This window comes from Apostichopus japonicus, chromosome 1, assembly GCF_037975245.1.
Source record: "Apostichopus japonicus isolate 1M-3 chromosome 1, ASM3797524v1, whole genome shotgun sequence".
Classification (NCBI taxonomy): domain Eukaryota; kingdom Metazoa; phylum Echinodermata; class Holothuroidea; order Aspidochirotida; family Stichopodidae; genus Apostichopus; species Apostichopus japonicus.
The window spans coordinates 1,567,504-1,590,882 of record NC_092561.1 but is presented as its reverse complement, the minus strand read 5'-3'; the positions used below and the strand labels follow the sequence as shown (position 1 = coordinate 1,590,882).

General features: G+C 37.9%; 1 protein-coding gene across 3 annotated transcripts in view; it reads left to right on the top strand.

Moving 5' to 3' along the window:
* Positions 1–23,379, top strand: part of LOC139975779 (excitatory amino acid transporter 2-like) — a 72,143-nt gene that overhangs the window by 38,432 nt on the left and 10,332 nt on the right. For 2 of the 3 annotated variants that reach the window (XM_071984069.1, XM_071983989.1), the window contains exons 2-5: positions 10,172–10,520; positions 16,831–17,038; positions 20,923–20,965; positions 22,874–22,961. In XM_071984069.1, coding sequence (XP_071840170.1) covers positions 10,265–10,520; positions 16,831–17,038; positions 20,923–20,965; positions 22,874–22,961 — 595 coding nt within the window. In that variant the 5' untranslated portion in view covers positions 10,172–10,264. Of the gene's footprint in view, positions 1–6,207; positions 6,233–10,171; positions 10,521–16,830; positions 17,039–20,922; positions 20,966–22,873; positions 22,962–23,379 lie in introns of those variants that run through there. The other variant, XM_071984141.1, reaches the window with a different exon arrangement.

Sequence of the window (23,379 nt, the reverse complement as noted above, 5' to 3'; positions counted from 1 at the left end):
GAATTCAAGTTCTTTAAATTACTACGGACAGCCCACAAACTTGCCCCATATTATTCACAACATTTGTTGTGTGTGATAATCTCATTCAAATCTGTGGAAATGTTTTGAATAGCTCTTTTTGTTTCCAAGTTATGCACATTTGAAGTTTTTGATAAATCTGGGGAAACTCATTAAATATGTGCAAACTATGATGTAGAGTGTTTACGCTTTTCAAAATTTCTTAGTGTAGCTCTTAATTAGTTAACCCCTAATTAAAAGCCTCTCACCTAACATTTGAATAATGTGATTTTCCTCTTTCCAAAGAAGGGCACAAACCTGTATTCAGTGTCGTTGAGGTTGTAAAAACAAAAGCATCACATAACAGAATATTAGGCAGTCACTCCTTTGACATCATCAATATGCATAATTAGCTAATGTTTATTCATAAATGAAACTAGAATTAAGGAAAGACTTGTTAAATGGTCAATCTGTGATGGATTGTGATGGGAGTTGCAGCTATTTTCATGATTTCTAATGCCTAGAGTGATTTAGGAAAATGTTGTTCATAGGTGTCGGTAGGCCTTAGCCTGCGGGTGTTTTGCTATTAATGATAACTCATCTAGAATTAAAACTCTTCCAAATTATGAAGGAATGTAAAAACATCAGTCTCACAGACGGAATAAATAATCAAAATCTGTTTGTGATGGGAGAGGCGATGGTAGGGGGGCCTTGGTAGGGAGGGTGAGGGGATGGTGGGGATGGGGAGAGGATGAATTGTTTACCATAAGCATCTTAGTACTGTAGACCTAAAGTTTATCACCATCGCCAGCCAACCTTCTTCTCCCAAATATGCTTGAAAGTTAAACATACATGGTCGAAAATCATACTCGAAAATGTCAAAATTATCACTTATTTTCTGTCACCATTCAAAACCTTTGGCTGATATACTGATACCGTTACTTTCCAAATTTAAAACTCCTTGAAGTCAAGGAATAACTTTGAATATCAAGAATTATGTGATCTTAATTTAAGCAAAAGTAACATTTTTCATTCAACATTATACAGTGACCTTTTAATTGATGTTGACTTAATGGATTTGCTTCAGACATTTCATGTTATATAGAGCGGCGCTGCTTCTCCCCACAAAGTTTTCATTCCCTTTTGTGAGTTTAGGCGTATTATCTATAGTTTCACTTCAGCTGGACGACATCTGTGATCCGTATGTAGTTACCAGGTAGACCTTCACCCTTATCGCGGCGCAGGATCGACATCTAAGGCCAGCTGCCTGCTGCCCCGGCGAAAGGAATGTTCGTCCAAGGGTGAATGCTTTTTCAGGAAGTATTTATCTGAATCAATTTTCCAGCTGTATGGTTGCAGTGATAATACATTGTTTCAACAGCTTGTAAATGTCATCTAACCTTTGACCTTTCAAATGAGAGAGAGAGAGAGAGAGAGAAAGGAAAAAAAAAGTAACAGAAAAGTCCAGAATAGTTAGACGGCCAGTTGGGCATGTAACAGTGGCAGCACTGGGTAGGCAATCCGGGGGCGGATGGGGTGGGGGCAACTAGGGGACGAAGAACATTGTTTATTGGGGGAGGGGAGATAACAGTGATATGGGGGTGGGTCTAACTCTAAGGGGAGGGGTTCCCTCCCCTTAGGGCATTTTTCAAGATGGCAGACCCAAGTGGTGCTATCATTTGAATATTTTTCACATTAATGCATAATTTGCATTGGAAGTTGTTACTGATAAAAATGATTAGCCTGTTTGGATAAGTAGCAGATCTGATTGAGGGAGCAACTGGGGGGAGGGGCAAGGGGAAAGTCTGGGGGGAAAAGGCGCCTTCGTGCAACCCCCCCACTGGCTTGTATATGAGTAATGCTGTGGTATCACCAACATTCAGTTCAATTCAATCTAGTTTCTCATGTAAATGCAAATTTAAGTCTTTGGGGGGGGGGGATGTAGACGAAATTTTACAGTTCACATGATGGATACCAGAAAGTTGAACAATTAAAGGGTGTGAAAACTTGTGCAAAAAGAAACGCCTAATGCCGGTAATCTGACCTAGTTTCGAGTGAGGTGTAACAGAAGTGTCAGACACCACCATCGATCCCAGAAAATACACACACAACTTGCTACCCTCGGTAATTAGACACGTGTGTACAGTCGGTACATACAGCTGCGATCAATACACACAGCACAGTGTAAACGATGGACATCTTAGGTCCAGCTAAAGATAACAAGGTATCACGTTTCATTGCTGTCTGCATTTTGTAGCGACACGAACAAAACGTCACTTGCAAGAAACAGAAAGATAACTTTATTCATATGGCATCACGAGGTTTGGGGCGAGTCTTCAATGCCCTTAAAGGTGGTGGAAGCAAAAGAGAGAAAATGAAACAGGAAAACATGATGAAACAGGAAATGTGAGACAATTCTGATATAAATCTTTTGTGTCTGTTTTCATTTAGATAACATTTCTGAATGTTTTGAAAGCTCTTCTATTGCTGTAATAGTGATAGCAAATGGTCACAGATTATCTCTCTACTGTTACAGGCTTAAATCATGCATACATTTGCTGGTTCAAGACAAAACCATTTGATATCCAAAACTAAACGACAGTCTTTAGTTCTGCCTAGGTCACATGCAAGTGAGTGGCTTTAATACAAGTTTTAGTTTCATGCTTCTATGCCCTTGATTTACAGATCTTCGTGAAAAGTGTCTACCAGTAACTCTTACATCTAATATAAAATTTCAGAAAAGTTTGGGTGCTATTACTTTCAATTCTAAGTAATGACCATGGGATGGATACTGAGTCATTTGTCCTTGGGATTTAAACCTTTTGACACATTCAAAAGTGAAATTGTTTGAGTGATAAGTTTCCCATGAATATTCTTTCCATAAATAGTATTTTTCTCTATTCATAAATACTCTTTTCTTTTCTCTATTCATAAATAGTCTTTACTCTTTTCGTAAATCCTTATGTGTAGGATCCATAAACATAACTCGGGGTTTCAATTTCACATCAGTCATAAATTTAAGCTGAAGGATAAAAGACAAAATAAAAATGGTAATCCTTATGATAGAAATGATTGCGTGCAAGGTTTTAGGAGTAATTTCCGGTCGGTCGTACAACTCTTTAAAGGTCATCGGTTATTCCCCCCCCTCACCCCCTCTAAAATATGCTAAAAATTCAAATTATGGTCAGCCATGGTAAAATTACAACATACATTTAATACCGGTACTGTAGTTATTCCCCTTGAGACATTTAATTGCTTACCCTTTCAACCACTCTGAGAGAAAAGTCGAAGTTCCAGAAGCTCCAGAAAAAGTATTCTTTTGAATATTTCTGCAACTTTTAATTGCGAAAAATTTAGGTCTAACTCTGATGTAAGGTTAATAATATACCAATTGTTCAATCGGATAATTTGTAAGTGGCCAAGTTGGTTGGGTTCAGGCGCGTATCCAAGGGGGGGGGCAAAGGGGGCAGCCGCCCCCCCCTTGAGCATATTTAAAAAATTTTTTTTTAATGTTTTAATGATATCGCTAGTATTTTCAAAAGAGAAAATGCTAAGATGCAACTTACAAGGCCTGGGAAGTGCCATTTCCAGCGATCTGGGAGGCATTTTCAGCCAAAATTTTCTTGTACACTTCGCGCCAACCATGTTGGCGCTACGCTTAGATAGTTTGCAATGCCAAATCTACAGTTTCGCCCCTCCCTTAGCAAATTCCTGGCTACGCGCCGTGTTTAGGTTTATAGTCGCATAAACCTAATACACCATGTACGTATATATTTACTTCGTTCCCCACTTACCTGTCTCCCCACAAACTAAGCACCGCATTCTACCGTGTCTAGAATGCCCTGGTAATCTTTTAACACTGTACACCCTCACTGGCCCTAATGGCCTTCCTTCATTTTTCTACCCACAAAGTGTCTCACTGTGTTTTTCGGAGTTAGAAAAATTTTCGCGACAGGTAAGTGGGTCACTCGTAAATATATAAACCAGTAAGTTTTATAACAACTAAAGCAAAAGGGACATGAGTATGGGACGAAGGAGACTATCCGACAGTTTATTCTTGGTGCTGCTCCTCGCTGTTGGAAAACTTCTCATCCTTTGATTTGAATTCTACAAGTGTGGTACTAATTATTTCTGTAGCAGCTTTGATGCCGGGGTGTCCAGTTCCTAAGATTTTTCTTTGCGTTGGTTTTGAAAGTAAATCAACAACAGAAAGTTAAAAGACAGGTGAACCAAGAGCAATATTTGAAAAGAGTAAAACTAAGTTCATAGAATGAGATTTGAACCAGCACTAACCCTCCAAGTAATAAGTAACGGTAGTCAGTATAGGCCCCCAAATTATAGCAGGCTATAATTGCTAGAAGTTTTCAAAAAATATTTTCCTTGAGGTCTTTTACTCTCCAAATTGGTCTCAGACATTTTTAAGGAACACACAAAGATGACTGAATGTCTAAGTGAGGACTATTTCCTCAAAGGTTAAAATCAAAACAGTTTAAGAATTTTGACAAAAGCTGAGCATCTTGGATTTACGGAGTAATATTTAATTGGATTTATGGAGTAATCATAAGGTCTCCGGTTCGAGTCACTCCCAGGTAATGTACGTCGTCCAGTTACAGAGTTGTTGAAAATTAACAATTCATATAAATCATAGACGTTAAATATGAATGTAAGAGACTGACTTCGGTCAGCTTGCGGCTTTGATAAGCCAATGAGGCTTCTTCGCGAGTTCCTGCTTGCAGGAGGATCTAAAATATATATATACATATTTTAACTATTTGCACAGCATTTTATGATGCCATATATAATAAATTAAACCCAGATCTCCCCTTTATATGTTCTTGATGCATTTTCTGCCTTTTGCCTTTTCACGTCTTTAATTTTTAACGCTTCAATACCTGCTTTTTTCTTTGTAAGGTCAGAATTTTTTTTATTATTTTTTATGATGGTCATCTTTAAAGAGGGTAGTCCTGCTCAGTGCAGAGCATTGCTTTCCATAGGAGCCCTCAATACAAAATACACATACGATATTATGCAGTTGAATAACAGTAAACATCCAAAAGCGCAAAAAAGATAGACAAACAAATATCAGACATCTAAACTAAATATATAAGTTTTTCATATTGCTTTTAAAAATATTAACATATGGCAAGCATTTCAAATTTTGGGGGAAGACTGTTCCACGACCTGCCTCCAGTAAACTTTAAAGGACCTTTTACCATTCCCAGATCTAACAGGAGCAAGTAAAACATTACTGGAGCAGCTAGATCTAGTTCTGTAAGAATGGCTATCATCTCAGTAGAATAGTATTATCAGTATTAGGTGATCTGGAACCAGGCCTTGGACACATCTATACATTAGAATTAAAGATATAGGTTGCATTTCTAGAATGAAAAGTGATATCATGGGCCATAAAGCTAGAGATCTATTTAAACAACAGTTCATTCATACTTAGTAAAGATTCCTAAATCCTATTGGTCCATTCAGGTCAGCTGACCGTGGTTAATCCTGTGAGTAACGCACGGTAAAATTACGGGGCATCACTTTAATAAATCTTTGGTTATATGTAACCAAAAATGTTTTGTTTTATGATTTTTTCCCCCACACAAATGGTAGTGTATGAATGAACAGGGTGAATCAACGGTCTAGCGTGCGTTACTCACATGATTAATGCACTCCGGGTGTTAATGCTATCGCTGGATGCACTCGGGCTCCGCCCTCGTGCATCGCTTGCATTATCCCCCGATCGTGCATTACTCCTGTGTGTAACGCACGCTAGACCGTTGATTAACCCCTTATTAACTGACTGTAGATGTGCCTTCTTTTTGCAACAGCCATGTCTTGGAGACTGTGTTCTCTCATATTACATTTTCTACCCATACTGAGGTATCATTTTACAACTAGCCATATTAATTTACAGAATAAATATAAATATTTCACGCAGGAGTGATATGATTTCAAATACTGTAACACGCTGCTGGCTTCTACTAACTTTGTCCTATGTTGTTGTTTTTTCTTGGGGGGGGGGGGTGGGGGGCACTCATGAAATTGTAGAAGTCAAATGTCCTTTTTCTTTGCAATTTATACAGGCGCGTAGCCAGGAATTTGCCAAGGGAGGGGCGAAACTGTAGATTCGGCATTGCAAACTATCAAAGCGTAGCGCCACCATAGTTGGCGCGTACAAGAAAATTTTGGATGAAAATGCCTCCTAGATCGCTGGAAATGGCACTTCCCAGGCCTTGTAAGTTGCATCTTAGCATTTTCTCTTTTGAAAATGCTAGCAATATCATAAAAAACATTTAAAAAATATGCTCAAGGGGGGGACAGCTGCCCCCTTCGCCCCCCCTTGGCTACGCGCCTGAATTTATAGTACTCATATAAGTGTGTCATATTTAGATTTGAACTGATTGCAGCTAGCACGCACATTGTCAGCAAGCAACAACATTTCGACAAAGTTTCCTGTTTATGAATGAGCATACAGCAGTTTACTCGGCCTTTGTGTTAACATCATACCTCATCTAAAGGATGTATCTTTGAAAATCAAAAACAACAAAATGAAAGTGGGGCGGACAGATAACAAACTTTGTTAATTAACCGACTTCGTGCAGAGGAGAGGGCCAGCCAAACAGGAGATATGTAAAAAGTACATTGTTGATTGTTGATTGAAGTTTTGTGCCAAACCTAATAATACATTCAACTACTTCTTTGAGGATGATTGTTTAGACATCCTGTTGTGGATTTCCCTGTCAGTTCATCAGTTAAGTTTCATCTGCTCTCCAGACACGCACATTTATGCAATTCTTGATGTAATTTTAGAGTGGAAATCGAGCCAAACAGGAGGCTAAACATGTAACTTACTGCCGATTGCATTTTATGCCAAACACAATATGCCAGCACTTTACACAGTTCATGAAGTGATCTCGAAGGTATCCATCCTGTTAGCATAAAATGTCCTCCTTAAATTTTCTAGAGGCCAAAGCCCTTTCCATCTCAAAAGATCTCATCAGCTGTAGAGGACGAGGTAGAGCTTTCTGCATTGATAATTTTAATCATCTATGATACCGTGGAGGCAGAGGCGGGACTAAGCAGGAGGATGCATGTAACTTTTAAAATCTATCTACACCACCCTTGAGTGAGAGATGGTCAAGAAATCCCCGGCGATGTAATATCCTAGATGACCCGAGTCCGGCCTGCTGCAGCTGTGTCACGCTATAATCTTGGCTCGCTTATATCCTGTTCTCACGTTATCAGAGAACGAGGTAATTGTCACGCAATACTCGCAGGGAGGCTGATTGTCGTTGGAATAGGAGTTAATCCAGTTTCGATGATGATTTGAGAGCCCCACATGATAATTTTAACGGGGCTGTGTCGCTTTCAAGCATATGTGCTTGTGGTTGACTATGAAAGCCACAGTGTAGAACAATATGATTGGCTGTTTTTATGGAGCAACTAGTACCAGTTAAAAAAAGAAAACAGAGTGTTTGTGAAGTTCAGTGGACTTGATGATTATATGGATATATATAGATGGCTTGTCAATGCTTCTAGATTATGACACAGTGTGTATCACAGCTATAGATCTATATATCCCAATTGAAGGGTATATTTTGGCAAAAACACTGGATCTAATTTGCATGCTTATGTACAGCTTAAGGGCTTTGCTAAACTTGCGTGGGCGTTGCATTTTTTTTTAGCAGCATGTTGTGTTATGGGTAACAACAACAATGATCTGCATGTAACTGTTTATTGCTGATAAGAAAGTGTCTGGGTGCCAGAAAATTTTCAGAGTGGATTTACTTTGGAATAAATTAAGCGAAAGGCTTTCTCTTGAATTGTAAAATGATTTTCGAAAATCTACAAAATTCTGTTCGATACATCCTGAGTGTGACAGGTTCAAATAGTATTTTCAAACACATGTATGCTAATGAGTTTTAACCATCAGTTACGAAACCACAGAATCAACTTTGTCATTGAACTAAGAAAAACACATGACTGCCCTATGTCAATTATGCCCAATGACAAACATGCTCTTCACATACATTTTTCGTTATTTGTTCAGAAAAGACGGCCAAAATGTTGAATCGTGATCAGATTGTGTTTCTGACATTGAAAAATAACTTTGGAACTAAAAAACATCCCTGGGTAAATGGTTTAATAAAAGAAATGTGGACAAAACAAGCATTTTCAACGAAGGTTAAAAACACGATCTCAAAGGAAGTTATGTCTTTGGTCATTTTCCTGTTAACCAAGGTAGAAATCATATTAGAGACATATTTATCATAGAAACGTGTCCAAATATGGATATGTATCATTCTATATTGCTAGTGAACTATCAAGCTGTTCTCTCTTAATTATTGGAGGGTGATCGATACACTGACAAGGATACCTGACAGCTAGGTCAGGGTCTTAGGGACAATTAGTTACCTGGCCACCTTCTTTGTAATCTTTCAAGTTTTCATTTAGTATATTACAAATATTAGAATACATTATTCTTGACACATTCCTTAATTGATCAAAGGGACAAGGGATATATCCTCCGCTGACTCTCTTCCCCCCTCCCCTCCCCACCTGCCTCTTTAGGCATACATACTGGCGTATACTAATCCACAGGTACATATTTCATTTGTTGAACCTAGTTTTTATTAGCTATGTGTTAAACAATGCATCGAAGCAGGTGTATTGCAATGACTACAGTTTTAGACTGTGCCTGTGTTTGGTTACAAAAATCTGTGTTCAATTAATCCTTGCTCCAGAGTGCAATGTGGTAGTAGGAATTACACAGCACCTTTTAAAAACTAAATACTTTCAATTCCTGACCATTAGCAGCACTTGTATCTCCCAAAATATGACCAGCTGGCACTGCCAAGCTGCTTATGCATGCCACATTAGTACGCCAGTACCATGCAGCTTGGCTGGTAATCAGTATGGCTTATCAGTGCCATGGACAACAGCTAGTCAAGCATGCAGTGCTGGGAAAATGTCAAATGCAGGGGCTTTCAGATAGCGCTATCGATGAAATGCATTCCCCTCAACCTTCCCCCTTACGACCTCATTGTTGCGAATGTAAGAACTAGCATCAGGAGGACCAGTTTGATATTGCTCCAGAGATGACCAAACTGTCAGATTCTCTGGAGTTCACAGTTGTCGTTTGATCAGATTCCATTTCCCTTCCCACGAATAGTTAAATCAAGGGATTTGTAATTAACCCTATATGGTTCCTTTACGGTGACCAACTAACCAGCGCCTTGAGAACACAGGGGGCAGGGGGGCATTCTGATACCATTGGGGGGGATCAAATTCATGGTGCTCATATGTACTCTAGATCAGACCCAACAATCCTGTTATCATGTCGTGGCAATGGCAATCATGATGCCTGTGTGTATGCTCTGGAATCATATGACCCCAGATATTCCCTATTTAAACACAAAACGAACGTAAATCTAAAGGATCGGCATGCCACACTACCATGACTAGATAAGAAGTTGTGACCTAATTTGCTTGTGTTATACCCTCACCCCCTCCCCCCCCCCCTCCCTGGAGAAAGCACAATCCTGATCTCCCTGCATTTTCAAAAGTTAGTAATGTTTAGGTATCAATATTACCGCAACATTACGAACAAATTTGCTGAATTTTATGTCCCTGCATAACAGACTGCGAACTTACATTTTCAATAAGTCAAACTAATTGAAGGTCTTTCATGGAGTATCAAAATCAATATTGTTACCTTGTTGACTTATTGATTAAATCATTAAGCTAATTTGGTTTGCCTGATGGAAGCTTTTTAATAGTTGACAGTTAACAAGTCAAATACCCATTAATAGCATTATGACCCCCGCCCCCCCTGCAATAATCAAAACAAATAAAAACTCTTGTATTTTAAAGTCTATTGCAATCTAGCTGAGATAGTTATAATTGGCAATCTGAACAGTGGTGATACTCAGTTTGTGACCACTCAATGACTTCATGTGTAAATAACCAAAGTTTGAGGTTTTAATATATATAGATATAAATACACAGCTAATTTGGAGTGTAACACAATGTATTGAAACACAAAATCAGACTGAAGTTCGTAACACTGTAGGTCTTCGATACCTCTGACTGCTATTATCCCGTTACTCTCTCTGTTTTGGTTGTTTTTTTTAATATTTCTATAATTTTTTTCCTCTCTCTTTTCCTCCTTTAGCCTTAAAGCATCTTAGAAGAGCTCATCGCAAGACGCCTGCGGCATAAGAAAACGCTTCCATCTAGACTCGTCAAAAATCCCTAGAGTTCAAATATGGACGGACAAACCAAGAGTACAGACAACGTGGAGGTGTATTCGAGGTCGGGTCGATTTAAAGTCTGGTTTATGGCAAATATTCTGCTTATTATGACCGTAATCAGCGTGGTGTTGGGGATCTTGTTTGGTCTCCTCCTGCGGCTGGCAGAACCCTCGGCTACGACCATCGTCGTCCTGGGTTTCCCCGGAGAAATACTGATGCGAATTTTGAAAATGTTGATCCTGCCTTTGATCATTTCAAGCTTGATAACAGGTAAACTTGATGTATTCTCTTCCCCCCCCTCCCCCCTCCACAGCTCCCTCCCCTTCTCTCTCTCTCTCGGCAAAGTGAAAATAATAAAAGTGACTGAAATGCAAGTCTAATGCAGGACCAAGGGCGTAGGAACCGGGGGGTTTGCATCTGAGGCCACCTGGAAATGCAAAAAAAATCCAAAGGGGAGGGAGACACCCCCTCTACTTAGACCGCTCCCCCAGGCCGGCCATCAGTATTCAGCCCCCCACTCAAAAGTACCTTCCCACGCCACTGTGCAGGACTGTTGCAGTGATGTCGATTTTAAACTTCCGCAGATCTGTCTTCAAGCAATGCCAGTGGAATTGTTTAATATTCAGGTCTAACATTCTGTCAAATTGTGTCTACTTATTGTCCAAGCATTAGTAATCTTGGAATCTGCTTAAATTGTCTGCTTCCTTTTCCTGTCTCTACAGTAGATATTTTCACTGATAAGTTCGTTACGATAGGGGGTTGCAGTGCAGTGCTATGAACTGACTTTTAGCCACTGTTTGTAGTTGACTTTTTGATCAAATTTCAAATTAATAATTGGATGTCACTTAATATTGATATTAAAGTTCCAGTTTTCAATGTGAGTCCATCAGGTTTAATAGCTAAACAAGTTTTCCGTTAACAAAAAAAAAAAAAAATTGAAGTAATGAAAAATCAAGTCAATTTTTTTTTTATATTTGGGTGATCTTTCATGCGTGATTATTGATTGATTATTGTTTACTGGTTTAATACCAAATTTTAAGAAAATATCTGACGGAAGACTTAAACAAAGAACTGAATGATGTCATAGCTGACAAGGATAAATCTTTCCTTCAGAAAGACACAAAACAGAAAGAAAACCAGATACTTTCATGTGCATTGCAGTATTAATTTGATATATATTAATTTTTTTAAATTTTATTTTATAAGTTTTTCAGCCGCTTTTGGTGATTTAGATAAACAGGTTTTACTAATCGATAATAAATAATAATCACTAATAAATAATAGATAATGATTTATTAATAATCGATTATCAATAATTAATAATCGACATTGAAATATTATAATAATGACCTGTAGAGGTCAAAATTTTAATTTTGCTTAATTTAAGTCTCTTGTGATTTAAGCACCAAAATAATATTAAAAAAAATAAAATAAAAAAAGTAGTGATGTCTGGACAGAGAAACACTGAGAACTGAATGGAATCTTGATTTATTTATGAATGACCATATATTTGACAAAAAAGAAGAAAATGAAAAATGAAAAAACAAAATTACTACATAATAGTAAGAGCATGGCAGAGTTAGGGATTAGTTTGCACATCAAAGGGGGAAAACAATGCAGAATCGATATAATCTGTGGCACTAATCTATCTATCTACCAATAATCTATCTCTCCATCTTGCATTACCTTTGATTCCCTGAAACAGTAAATAGAGACAACAAACAAAGGTAAATATGTAATGATAAACAGTTAATATATTATTGCAGAGTTAGATATGTTTTTTTCTTGTTAACGATCTAAGTTTATGGTTCCTTCCATAAATTCTGGCTATAACTGGACCACTTTATCACAGCAGTATCTGAAACTTTAACAGACAAACTCATGTGTACTAAAACAAAGAGATAATTATGTGTGATAACATCACAGCATTATGATGTCTAATGCTCTCAGGTCTTCCAAGTTTGAATTATATTCAATTGTTTTATCTTATTCCATAAGTCATTAGACAAATAGGCTAGACAGTCAATTAATGGTCACTAGTTGATATACTTAATATCCAAATACTCAACCGTGATCCTATGACGATCGTTCTCTCCACTGTGATCTTACGGCGATCGTTCTCTCGACTGCGATCCTACAGAGATCTTTCTCTCGACTGCGATCCTACGGCGATCATTCTCTTCACTGCGATCCTACAGAGATCATTCCCTTGACTGCGATCCTACGGCGATTGTTCTCTCGACTGCGATCCTACGGCGATCATTCTCTTCACTGCGATCCTACGGAGATCATTCTCTTGACTGCCAACCTACGGAGATCATTCTCACGACTGGGATCCTACGGAGATGGTTCTCTTGACTGCGATCCTACAGAGATCATTCTCTTGACTGCGATCCTACGGCAATCACTCTCTCGACTGCGATCCTACGGCGATCGTTCTCTCGACTGCCATCCTACAGAGATGGTTCTCTCTGCAAATTCAGTCCTGTTCATTGCAACTCGCTCTGTCTGTCTATTAGAAATTCGACTTCTGTCGGCTTTTAGTCCAAATTAAAGCTGTTTCTTCTTCATCTGGCCTCTCCTTAATGTTTAATAGTGTAATTGTAACTGTTTCTGTAAAAGCACTCCAGCTCGCTCCAAATAATGGCCAAGATTAATACCAAATCTCCTGTCTCCTATATCCCAAAATGAAATGTTGACGGAGGAGGTTGGAGGGGGCGGGGCGGGGGCGGAACATGTCCCACCCTTCCACACTTTAAAGCCTCCATAACCACATTCATTGTACCTGACAGATCATAAGGTCAAGAACATCCAGGCATTTCTTTTGTATTATATTATGGTGCATTACAATGCCAGTGGGTGTCCCTTCAAATATAGCTAGTTGGATTAAAAGTATAATTTTATCCAGCGATTGTTGCATTGGCAGTGAATGTAACTGTAAACCTACTCCCTAAGGTGGATAAATATAGCCTCCATTGTATATTGTTATATAGGAAAATATTAACTGGCAACATACATTCAGTGCGTTACCCATGATAACAACCTTTGAATCAAATTGCCATATAATCTGGAGTTTATTCACACATCCAACAGTGGAGTTGCTTGCAGGCAGTCTACAGTATATTGTACTGTTATAATATTATTGTGTATACTTGAACACCCTGCAAGGATGTAAAACTGTTTGTTTGATTGATATAAGTTTACAGGCGTGTTTTCAATACCTCTATGAATGATAATTGTCAAGATTTTTTGTGGAGGCTTTTAGCGCGAAAAAGACATAATTAGCCTTGAATTGTTTTGTGCTGTATGTTAGTTTAATACACAGGCTGTGGTACCAGTGGCTGTGCTATGGGGACCATGTTAGGGTCCTCTCCGATTTTCCCGTTGTCTGTTGTTCTTTTGATTGCTATATTGACTTGTTTCGTTAAGCGCCTAGAAGCAGCTTCTTCTTGTCTCTGAGTTGGCACTATATAAATCCACAGTCTTATCATGATTATTATTATGATTTAGGTTATTATTGTCAGTAACCCAGAGAGATGGCTTAGGCTATTAGGATAGATGCCTGTTTATGCATTCAAGTGAGTAATATCTAATGCATCTGTATGATATTAAAGTTGATGTACTTTATGTCCTGAAATGCTGTCCTAGTTGTTAGTTTTGGTGCCAGACTTTGTGTTATTAATAATTATGCAGATATTTGTCGTAAAATCTGCCTTTTGGTCAGATTGTCAGTCTGTTTTGTCAAATGGATTGCCATTTTTGTGGGCTATATCACAAAACAGCAACATGCAATGCAAATGGGACACAAATGCAAAAAGCAGCAGCTTTGGTCAAACTTGAAACTGTGATTCGCTGAGTGTGGAGGACATTAAAGTAGTTTAATTGATGGTCTTTGTGTCCGTAAGATTACTGTGCTATTTGTAGTAGGGTTTGATATTCTAGCCAACCTACATGAATATAATTAGACAGTGGGTGTTGACAGGAACAATGTTATATGCATGTAAACACTGAAATATATATATACTATAGATCTTAATTGGGAGTATGCATTTTTATATGCAGAAAGTAGGACTATTATTAAATATTGTTAGGGACATTAATAATGAACTAAGTACTACATATGTTTGGTTATATTTGTAAATATGTATCTATGTTGCCATTTTGCTTTTGTAATTCTTAGTTTGGTTGTTATCAACCTATACTGTCTCCTACCCTAATATCACTGTTTCAAATGACTATATACTAATAATACCCAATTAACTCATCTAGGCTATGCACGAGTTTCCTGTTTGGATTTTAACTTTATTTATTCAAATAACTATTGCTCCTGAACCTGTTTCAGGTAGTCTGGGAAAACAATACAGGAAATCTATAAGAGAGTTTGGCAACCATATATAGAAGTACTAGATCCTTTACTAGGATTAAACATATACAATATATACCGGCATGTGAGCAAAATAGGAAATGTGGGAGGATAATTCTATCTCTGAGATTTGTAGTGTTATTCTGGCATTGTAATATGTGTGATTTGACCGTTCATGGAAATCCAAGCTGTTAGCTTCTAAAGGCCTGAAGTGTGTGTATAATATCCAGTATTGGTTATATAGGGCACTATATATATATATATATATATATATATATATATATATATATATATATACTGGTAGTATACTATAGCAAGGTACAAATAGTGTACTTCTCAATTTAATTCCTCTGTAATTACCTATTAAATCTTTGATTTACTTGGCTCCTCTCTTACCTGTCTCCATAGGCGTAGGAGGCGGGGGGCTGAGGGGGGGCTGCAGCCCCCCCAACCAAAAAATTTTGTCAAAATTCAGGCAATATGCTGAGAATTTTTCGGGCACCTACTGAAAGAAAAATCATTTGCCATGTGTTTTTCAATGGTTAAACTGATATTATTATGATCATTTTATTGTAACGACTTTCCCAATAATTATAACCAAAATGGAAGGGTAATAACACGGCAAATGATTGTATGTAAATTGGCAAGCAATGTAATAACCGATGCCTACATGATATGCACATGAACATGTTGAAGGCGCGCAGAGCGCGTGAAAAATGTTGGAAATATTTTCGGGGAAATCGTTACAGCCCCCTCAAATCAACTTGGGCTCCTATGCCTATGCCTGTCTCCCACTCCACATATGCCATTTCCCATCTACCTAACTACACATCGGAATGTTTAAACATTGCACCCTCGCTCCCCGGGCACTGCCATCTAGCTTACACCTCTTTTCGATTCTACCACCCAAAAAGTTTCCACCATTCAGAAAGAGATAACGTACTTGATCGTAATCCATGATTTTTGTATAAATAATCAAACATTTCTTTCATGTAGAGTGTATGACTATTTTATAAACAAATTCTACATTTTTATGGGATTTTAGTATCAATCAGCACTGAAAATATTGATCAACATGACGAGAATTAGTCCATTAACCATAGGTTGCATTTTTCAGCTCTCTTGACCTCATCTTACTGAAACTTTATCTCTTCTGCAAGCAGACTAGTTAGTTTGGAAGAGTTGATTTGTTCACACCTTGCCATGTCTGCCTTGATCTGATAGTGATTTGGCTACTAGCTGTGTCAATAGTTGCATTTGGTGCGAAAAGATGGGACTGATCACTCAGTTGACCAACTGGAAAAAAAAACCCTGCCGTTCTGTACAAACGGCGGGTTTTTGGATGTAACCTTTAGCTAATGAACACTTTAATAGCATGAAAATCCACTTATTAGCTGCTCTAAAACAAGTAATCGGAAGTAAAAAGCTGTAAAATCTTGTGTTTGTAAATCTTGTGTAATAGTGTTGTCTTTAAAAGTACATGAGTGGCTACAACTCCCTGTTAAAAGTGAATGCACTAACGTTTCACCAAGTTCCCTTCCTGATCCCTGACGAATATTATTTTGACCTCTGACATATTTGTTAGTCGCCAGCTCAAAATTGTGTCTGCGTTAGTAATGAAGCGTAGTGTGTTAATGTCTGTTTTTGTGACTTCTTTCCTTTTCGGAAAGAAAGATCATTTGGTTTTTCTGTATGTGTATGTTTAACTAAATTTGTGTACGTGATAGTCATTTATTGTGGGTAAATTGACAGAGGCCTGGTAGGAGTGCAACAATTTAATAAGTATTGCTCTTCAGTTTTTTCCTGTTCCTGGCAATGAAGGCACAAAAATAAGATGAAAGTGCAGTAGCATGTAATAATAATAATAATAAAAATAATAATAATACGAAATAAGTTCTTATAATATAGCGCCAAATACCAAAAGGCCTAGAGGCACTTCACAAAACCTAAAAAAAAAATCAAATAAATCAAAAGACAGAGAAACCAAAAGAATAAAAAGTTAAGAAAACACATAAACGAAAATTAAACAGTACGTTAAGAACAAAAAAATCTGAAAATAACAACCCAACCATTAATTGTCATGTTATTCCCAGGTCTGTTAACAATCGTGCAACTTACATTATTTTACTTCATAGATGCAACGATATTATCTCGTATACTGAACGAGAATTTTAAATTTTGACTCCAAAAGTTTTTTTTTTTCCCTTCCCCATGCAGGATTGACCGGACTCGATGCCAAATCTAGCGGGAAGCTCGGTTTGAGGGCGATGCTCTACTATTTCTCCACGACGTTTATCGCTGTCTGCATTGGTATGTTCCTAGTCATGACCATCCAACCAGGAAAACACGCAAGCAAGGAGACTCTCGGAGATGGAGACCAGCAAAGCAAACTCTCGACCCTTGACACTTTCTTGGATCTGATCAGGTATTTAGAAAGAAAGCCAGTTTAAAGTATATGTACTTCACTAAATCACTTACCTATCTCCTCATGACATCAGCACTATCTGCTCTTCTGTGTCTAGAATGAACTGGCGACCTCTTAATAGCACCATACACGTAACCTCTCCACGACAAGACAATGAACGACCCTCCATCACCCTCTATTGGAAATTTAGTCTTCCATCTTGAATCTCGGATATAATTTTATCATGAAAAAAAAAATATGGATGGCACAGATGGGCTGGGCTTGTATTAATTGGACACATCTTATCATTATGTAGTCATGAAATAAACTGCGATAGGTAATCGTGTACCCCACGATTAGCTGTACACTGACAGTCTGTGACTTTAATTTCAAGATAACGGATGGTTTTAGTCAATTTTTACGCTTCCATGGTAACCAGGGCAGTTGAAATAAATTTGGTTGAAATTCTCCACTGCATTCTACGCGGACCAGCATGCTCCTCTACTTGAAATTCCGGTGGCTGAAGTTTTATTTCTTAATAAAACAATAATAGTAATTGTGTGCATCTATAGGTCAAAACCTCACGATGGGGTGAAGGGGCCCACAACTGGGGTCCTTGTGGGGGTTATGGGGCAACGCCACCTTAGAAACTTTGTTTATTGAGGCATGGGAGGGTAAAATGCAAGCTGTTTAGTTTAGTCAATCTGAGATTTGATTGGCGAAATTAGGGATGTCGAACTTGAGAAAACTTTGCACGGCTTCATATATATTTTGCAAGCCGTGCACGGAAAATAGGCTGTCATTTCACAAAACCAGCCATACAAAAGATGGCTGGACAGCTGGCTGCCTAAACCCCTGTGAAGATATGAGTTTTTCAAATTTAGTGATTTTTTTGGCATCTGGCAACAGTAAGTTAATGATGTCATCACTGCAATTCAGTTGGAAATGGTTTGGTTATCTTTGTAAATGCTTAACTCACTTATTCACAGTGGAGAATAATATTTCTACAAGAAAGTGGCATTCCGATGAAATTGTGAATACAGATCGAGACACATTGACAGCTATGAAAGGTTCCAAATCTATCGGCTATGTCTCCAGGATATATCCACAAGAAAGATTATATAATTTGACAGTAAAGCTTTTGAAGAGACATTTGCATAATTACATCAGAGACAACCAACTGTGATGAGATTCAGAGAAGAATCCGGGCTTATAGCCAGTCACAATAAGTTACATTTAATCAGCCACTTTAGAAGTTCTGAAAAGTTATTTACGGGGATGGTGTTTTCTACTCAGCGTAAAATAATTTTCTCAGCCACAAATAAGCATTAAGTTGTCTGCCACAGGAATCCCCCTTTAAAGTACAGCATAGACGGCATGCAGCTGTTGCAACTGCATGATGGAGATTAAAAGATCTCAACTTTCACCTTCTTCAGGGGGGTGGGGGGGGCTTACAAATTTCAACACCTCAGCTCCCAGACTACTAAACTGTGTCCTAATGAAAGCAAGTAATTCTCTTGGTAAAGTGGTGTTATCCAGTGCTTGGGTAAGGTTAGAATGTCACATAGGAATCTAAATTCACCAATAACTTTAATTTGAAGCTGATTTGTTTATCCCTACCTCCCAGGATGAAGTTGTTCTTATCATTTAAAGGATAGTCCAGGCCCCCCCCCCAAAAAAAACCTTTATTACAAAATGAAATTTCTATGGTTGGCAAGATACAATATTTGAAGTAAGTGGACATAAACCCCCCTCTCCACCCCCACCCCCCCCCAAAGCGTGCAACTATGACATCACATCTGTTTGTTCCAAGTTCACTTCTTTTACGATACAAACTTTGACAATTTTGACTGTGATTTATCTTGAAAACGGAATGAAGGATTTGCTTGCAAATTTTTACAATAACGCTTATAGTACGTGTGTTCTCATTTCATCGGTGAAAAACATCTTTTTCTCTGCACTGTCATCTTTTTAACTTTGGCGGATAATTATCGATCCATCACATCCGTTTGCCACAAGAAGAAATACTTTAAGGAAAATGAATACAAATAGAATGATAATAATTTGAATAATTTCTAGAATTATGATTCGTTGATTATGACACACGACCAATAGTTTTAAGAATAACAGCAGTCCCAAAACAAGGTGTTCGTTCGTCTCAAAGTTAGTTTTGTTAAACACAAGCAAAGTGGAGAATCCTTTATATTTAAGCCAAGTGAAACTAAAGTAGAATCTAAAGTAGTTCCTAATATCCTGTGCCCCCTAAACAATAATAATAATAATAATATAATATCGAAAATATTGAAGCTACTATGGTATGAAGGAATTGAGCAAAATTTACCACCTCTATTGATGTATGAAGGACTTCCATCTACAAATAAACATAACTTATTTCTTCCTTTCAGGTACAGTCCCATAAACATGTATTCGTTTGTCTCAAAGTTAGTTTTGTAAACACAAGCCAAGTGGTGAATCATTTATTTTATAAGCCAAGTGAAACTACTTAGTTCCTAATATCTTGTGCCAAAAAATATTTGAAGCTACCATCGTATGAAAGAGATTAAGCAAATTTTAACACCTCTATTGTTCCATGAAGGACATCCATTATTCCCCTCCGATATCAGAACAATAGTCAAATTGTTTGGCTGCCTGTTTACTCATATTGCCATCGGGTGTGTTTTGTTATTTTAAAGTTCATTTTTGCTCTTCATGGGTTTAATTCAGTAAGTGATGTAGCATAAAACCATAAACCTGTGATCCTGTTGTACTTATCTCCATGCTGCTTTCTACCCGGGATATAATAAATGGGGTCCCTTACCATTGTCAGAGTTGTAACAATTACATAACTAATAACTTCTGTGGTTTAGGAAGCTGAGAGCGTCCAATTTGTCAAAAAGCTCTGACTAGCGGAATTGAACTGTGGAGCTTACTCAAGCATCACAAATATTGGCGTGATAGCCGCGACTGTGATATGGAATCAAGGGTGCCAAGACATTTAGGAGTTTGGGGGAGGGGGTGGGATGCAGAGGTGTGGGGGGTGGGAAGCAGACAGGGTGGGGAGCTTGGAAGTGTAGTGAAGAGGGGCATTGTCATGTCTGAAGGGCAATACCATATTGTGCAACGTTTGTGGATAGTATTAAGTGCAGCTGGGAATTGCTCTGGTGTGAGCAATCAAGCAATTGAACTTTGAGACGTGACTGAAAGTGCATGACATATTAAACTTTTAACCTTGATCTCACTTGCAGTGTTGTTTTGCAGCCTGTGATTTCGTTCTGGCCTGATAGTCTCTAGACTGGAACCAGGTCAGGGTAACAGGGTAACAGGGTGTCAAACTGTTGGGTAGAAAGAGTTTTAAGGGAAAGCTGGTAAAAATTTGGGGAGTAATATATTAATTGATCTTAGCTTTCTCGATTGTGAATATTACCAACACAAAGATGGCACTCTTGTCATTTAGACTAGAAACCAGGCAGCATTGTGAAGCAGGTCGTTGTGATACCTGAATTTTTTCCCCTCATCTCTGAAGAGCATTGATGAATGTGCATGTTGTAGGGCAGGGGAAATGCTTTTACCTTGTCAGAAAGACAAATCATCTCGGGAATTGTTTGCTTCAAATTAATTCAGTTATTTTTTTTTTGAGGAGGGGGGGTAATATTATATCTCTTTATGAGAGAATGTTGGGGGGGTGGGGGTATGAGTGTGTGGGAGAGGGAGGGAGGGAGGGGTATGTGAGGGCAAATCATTCTCCAGTCCACCCCTGACCCATCTCATAAAGAGGGTCTCCAGAGAGGCATTAGTGTTCAAATGTAGCATTTGATTGAGATGTGGTAAGAATAAGGATATGCATGGTACAGACTTAAATTGGTTTTGTATTTTCTTACTTAAGTTCTCTTGTTTTCTCTCACCAGGAATGTATTTCCCAACAACTTGGTTCAAACTTGTTTTGAACAGGTATGTATAGAAAAAAACACAGAGGGATATCAATTTGTGTTGTTGTTGTGTCATAACCATGGAAGGTGTGTTAGGCCCAAAAGTATGCTAGAAAACAAAGAAAAAGTCACTAATGTTCAAAAAAAATTTTAAAGCATTTTTAACGACCAGTGTGAAAGCATTTTGCCTCCATGCAGTGAGGTATTTTATTCTTTTAATATTTCCAACATTTGGCTTTGAAGTCTCAGAGTAACATGTGGAGGAAAACGAGAAAGGGGATTGTAGGCCTACCTCGATCTGAGAACTTTCTAATAGCATGTTTAAATTTACAGAATCTGTAAGAAATAAAGGTCCTTGAAAGACCAAAACTGATAGTGGCAAATTATGGTAAAATGGCCACCAAACTTATAATCAAAAATAACATAAACTTCATGAGCATTTCTTGACAGTTTGGGTGTCAACTTGCATGGCAGTCGTAATGTTATCAATGTCCATGTGTTTAGCAAATTTACCGGGTGGAGTAAACTGCGGTTAATAACCGGTTGATAACCAATTAAATTATGATTTTTTTTCCTCGTTCCATTTGCTTCACTAATTTATACTTCCTTTAAATTTGAATTTGCCATTTTTAATTAAAAGTCCCCTGTATGATTATTCTTTTACATATTTCCATTTCTAACACTTTATATTATCTTTGTATTTCTTTGATCTCCATAGCAACGGTTGTTTAATATGTCAATGTTTCTTAATAATGTGATTATGTTTGAGTATGTCCCTGGCATTCATTTGTAATGGAATGGTCCTCTCTTTTTTTATTTCTTTTAGCTCTGGTGTATTACATTCTTTCAGACTATTTACCTGCAATATTCACATGCCTTTTTCGTCATGTCCTTGTTGTTGTGTTTCCTTTTATTAGATTTTAGTCCACAGCTTTAGGCTTTAACAGAGTCCCTCTACAATGTTCTTTCTGGTTATCTTCCCCACAATCTGATCCTTTTTCCATTGCCTAGAAGAAGAAAACAATCTTGGCTTTGTTCCCAAAGATCAAGTTTTATTGATCATAGTAGAGAGATCCGTATAAAGTTATTTTTAAGTCAGCTTACAGGAGTGTTTGGAAATCATCAGCCCTGTGCCAAAGTAAATAGTTGTTTCACTTCATGAAAAAGAAGAACAACATTTCTAATCATGCACTTACTCTTCCTCAAATGGATGTGCATTATCTCCTATGAATATGCAAAAACCATGGTCAAAGTCTTCAACAGTTAAAAGTTATAAACATGGTCAAAGTCTTTAAAGGCATAGAAGACTTGCCTCAAACCGCGTGCCGCGCTCTGAGAAAGTTAACTTTCCATTGCTGGCAAATGACGTTTTCTTCTTGTCGCTACAAAATGCAGACGGTAATGAAACGTGATACCTTGTTATCTTTTATCTAGACCTGAGATGTCCACGCTGCTATGTACACTGTGTTGTGGGTATTGACCGTAGCTGTATGTATTGACTGTACACTAGTGTCTAATTACCGACAGTGGCAAGCTGTGTCTGTATTTTCTGGGATCGATGGTGGTGTCTAACACATTCGAAACTATAGGTCAGATTACCGGCATCAGACATTTCTTTGTGTGCGAGTCTCCATTCCCTTTATACACCAGGAGACAAACTTGAACAACAGCTGTATACACCAAAAAAGATACCTATATCTAATCAAATATTTTTGGAAATTAATACTTCTGCCAAAATTGTCATGACTTTTGAGGCATATACAAAGAAATCTTCAGAAATTCATTAAAAACAAAAAAAATCCTACTTCCTTTCCTTGTACAACATTTTAAAGTAATTTTTTTTTCTAGTATGCCAACTTCATGCATATTTGCATAAAAATTATTAAGCGGATTATTGTGTTGATGATTCTTGTATTTTTCTTCCGTCTAGACTCAAACGTACTATGAAGAAGTTGAAAAGAATGGGACCATAACATCAGTCAGGAAGTTGGGGTACAAAGGGAGTATGAATGTGCTAGGTGAGTCATGTTTATCAAGTTTGAGACGATCCCTTGAGACAATCCCATTTTGCAGATGCCCAGGGCCATAATGAGACTTTGAATGATAGCTAGAGAATCGTAACTCACAAAACGCGCATAAAACGCGCATAAGGCACTGCAGAGAAAGACATTGTCAAACTAAAATGTCAAATTATTTGCTGCTTCCTTCTTGACATAGTTAACTCACTCCATGCAGCTTTGGATCAATATGATTTGTTTCCATAGCAGCGATTTTTAGAAAAGTGGCCTGTGGCCAAAATCCAACCAGCAAAAAGGTTCAATTCTGCTCGCCACAAAAAGAAAGAGATATATAAAAGAAAATAAAAAACCCGTCAGCTAACCAAACTGCCAGTAATGATCAGGTATGTGCAGTTTCATTGATTAGGCACATTGAGAT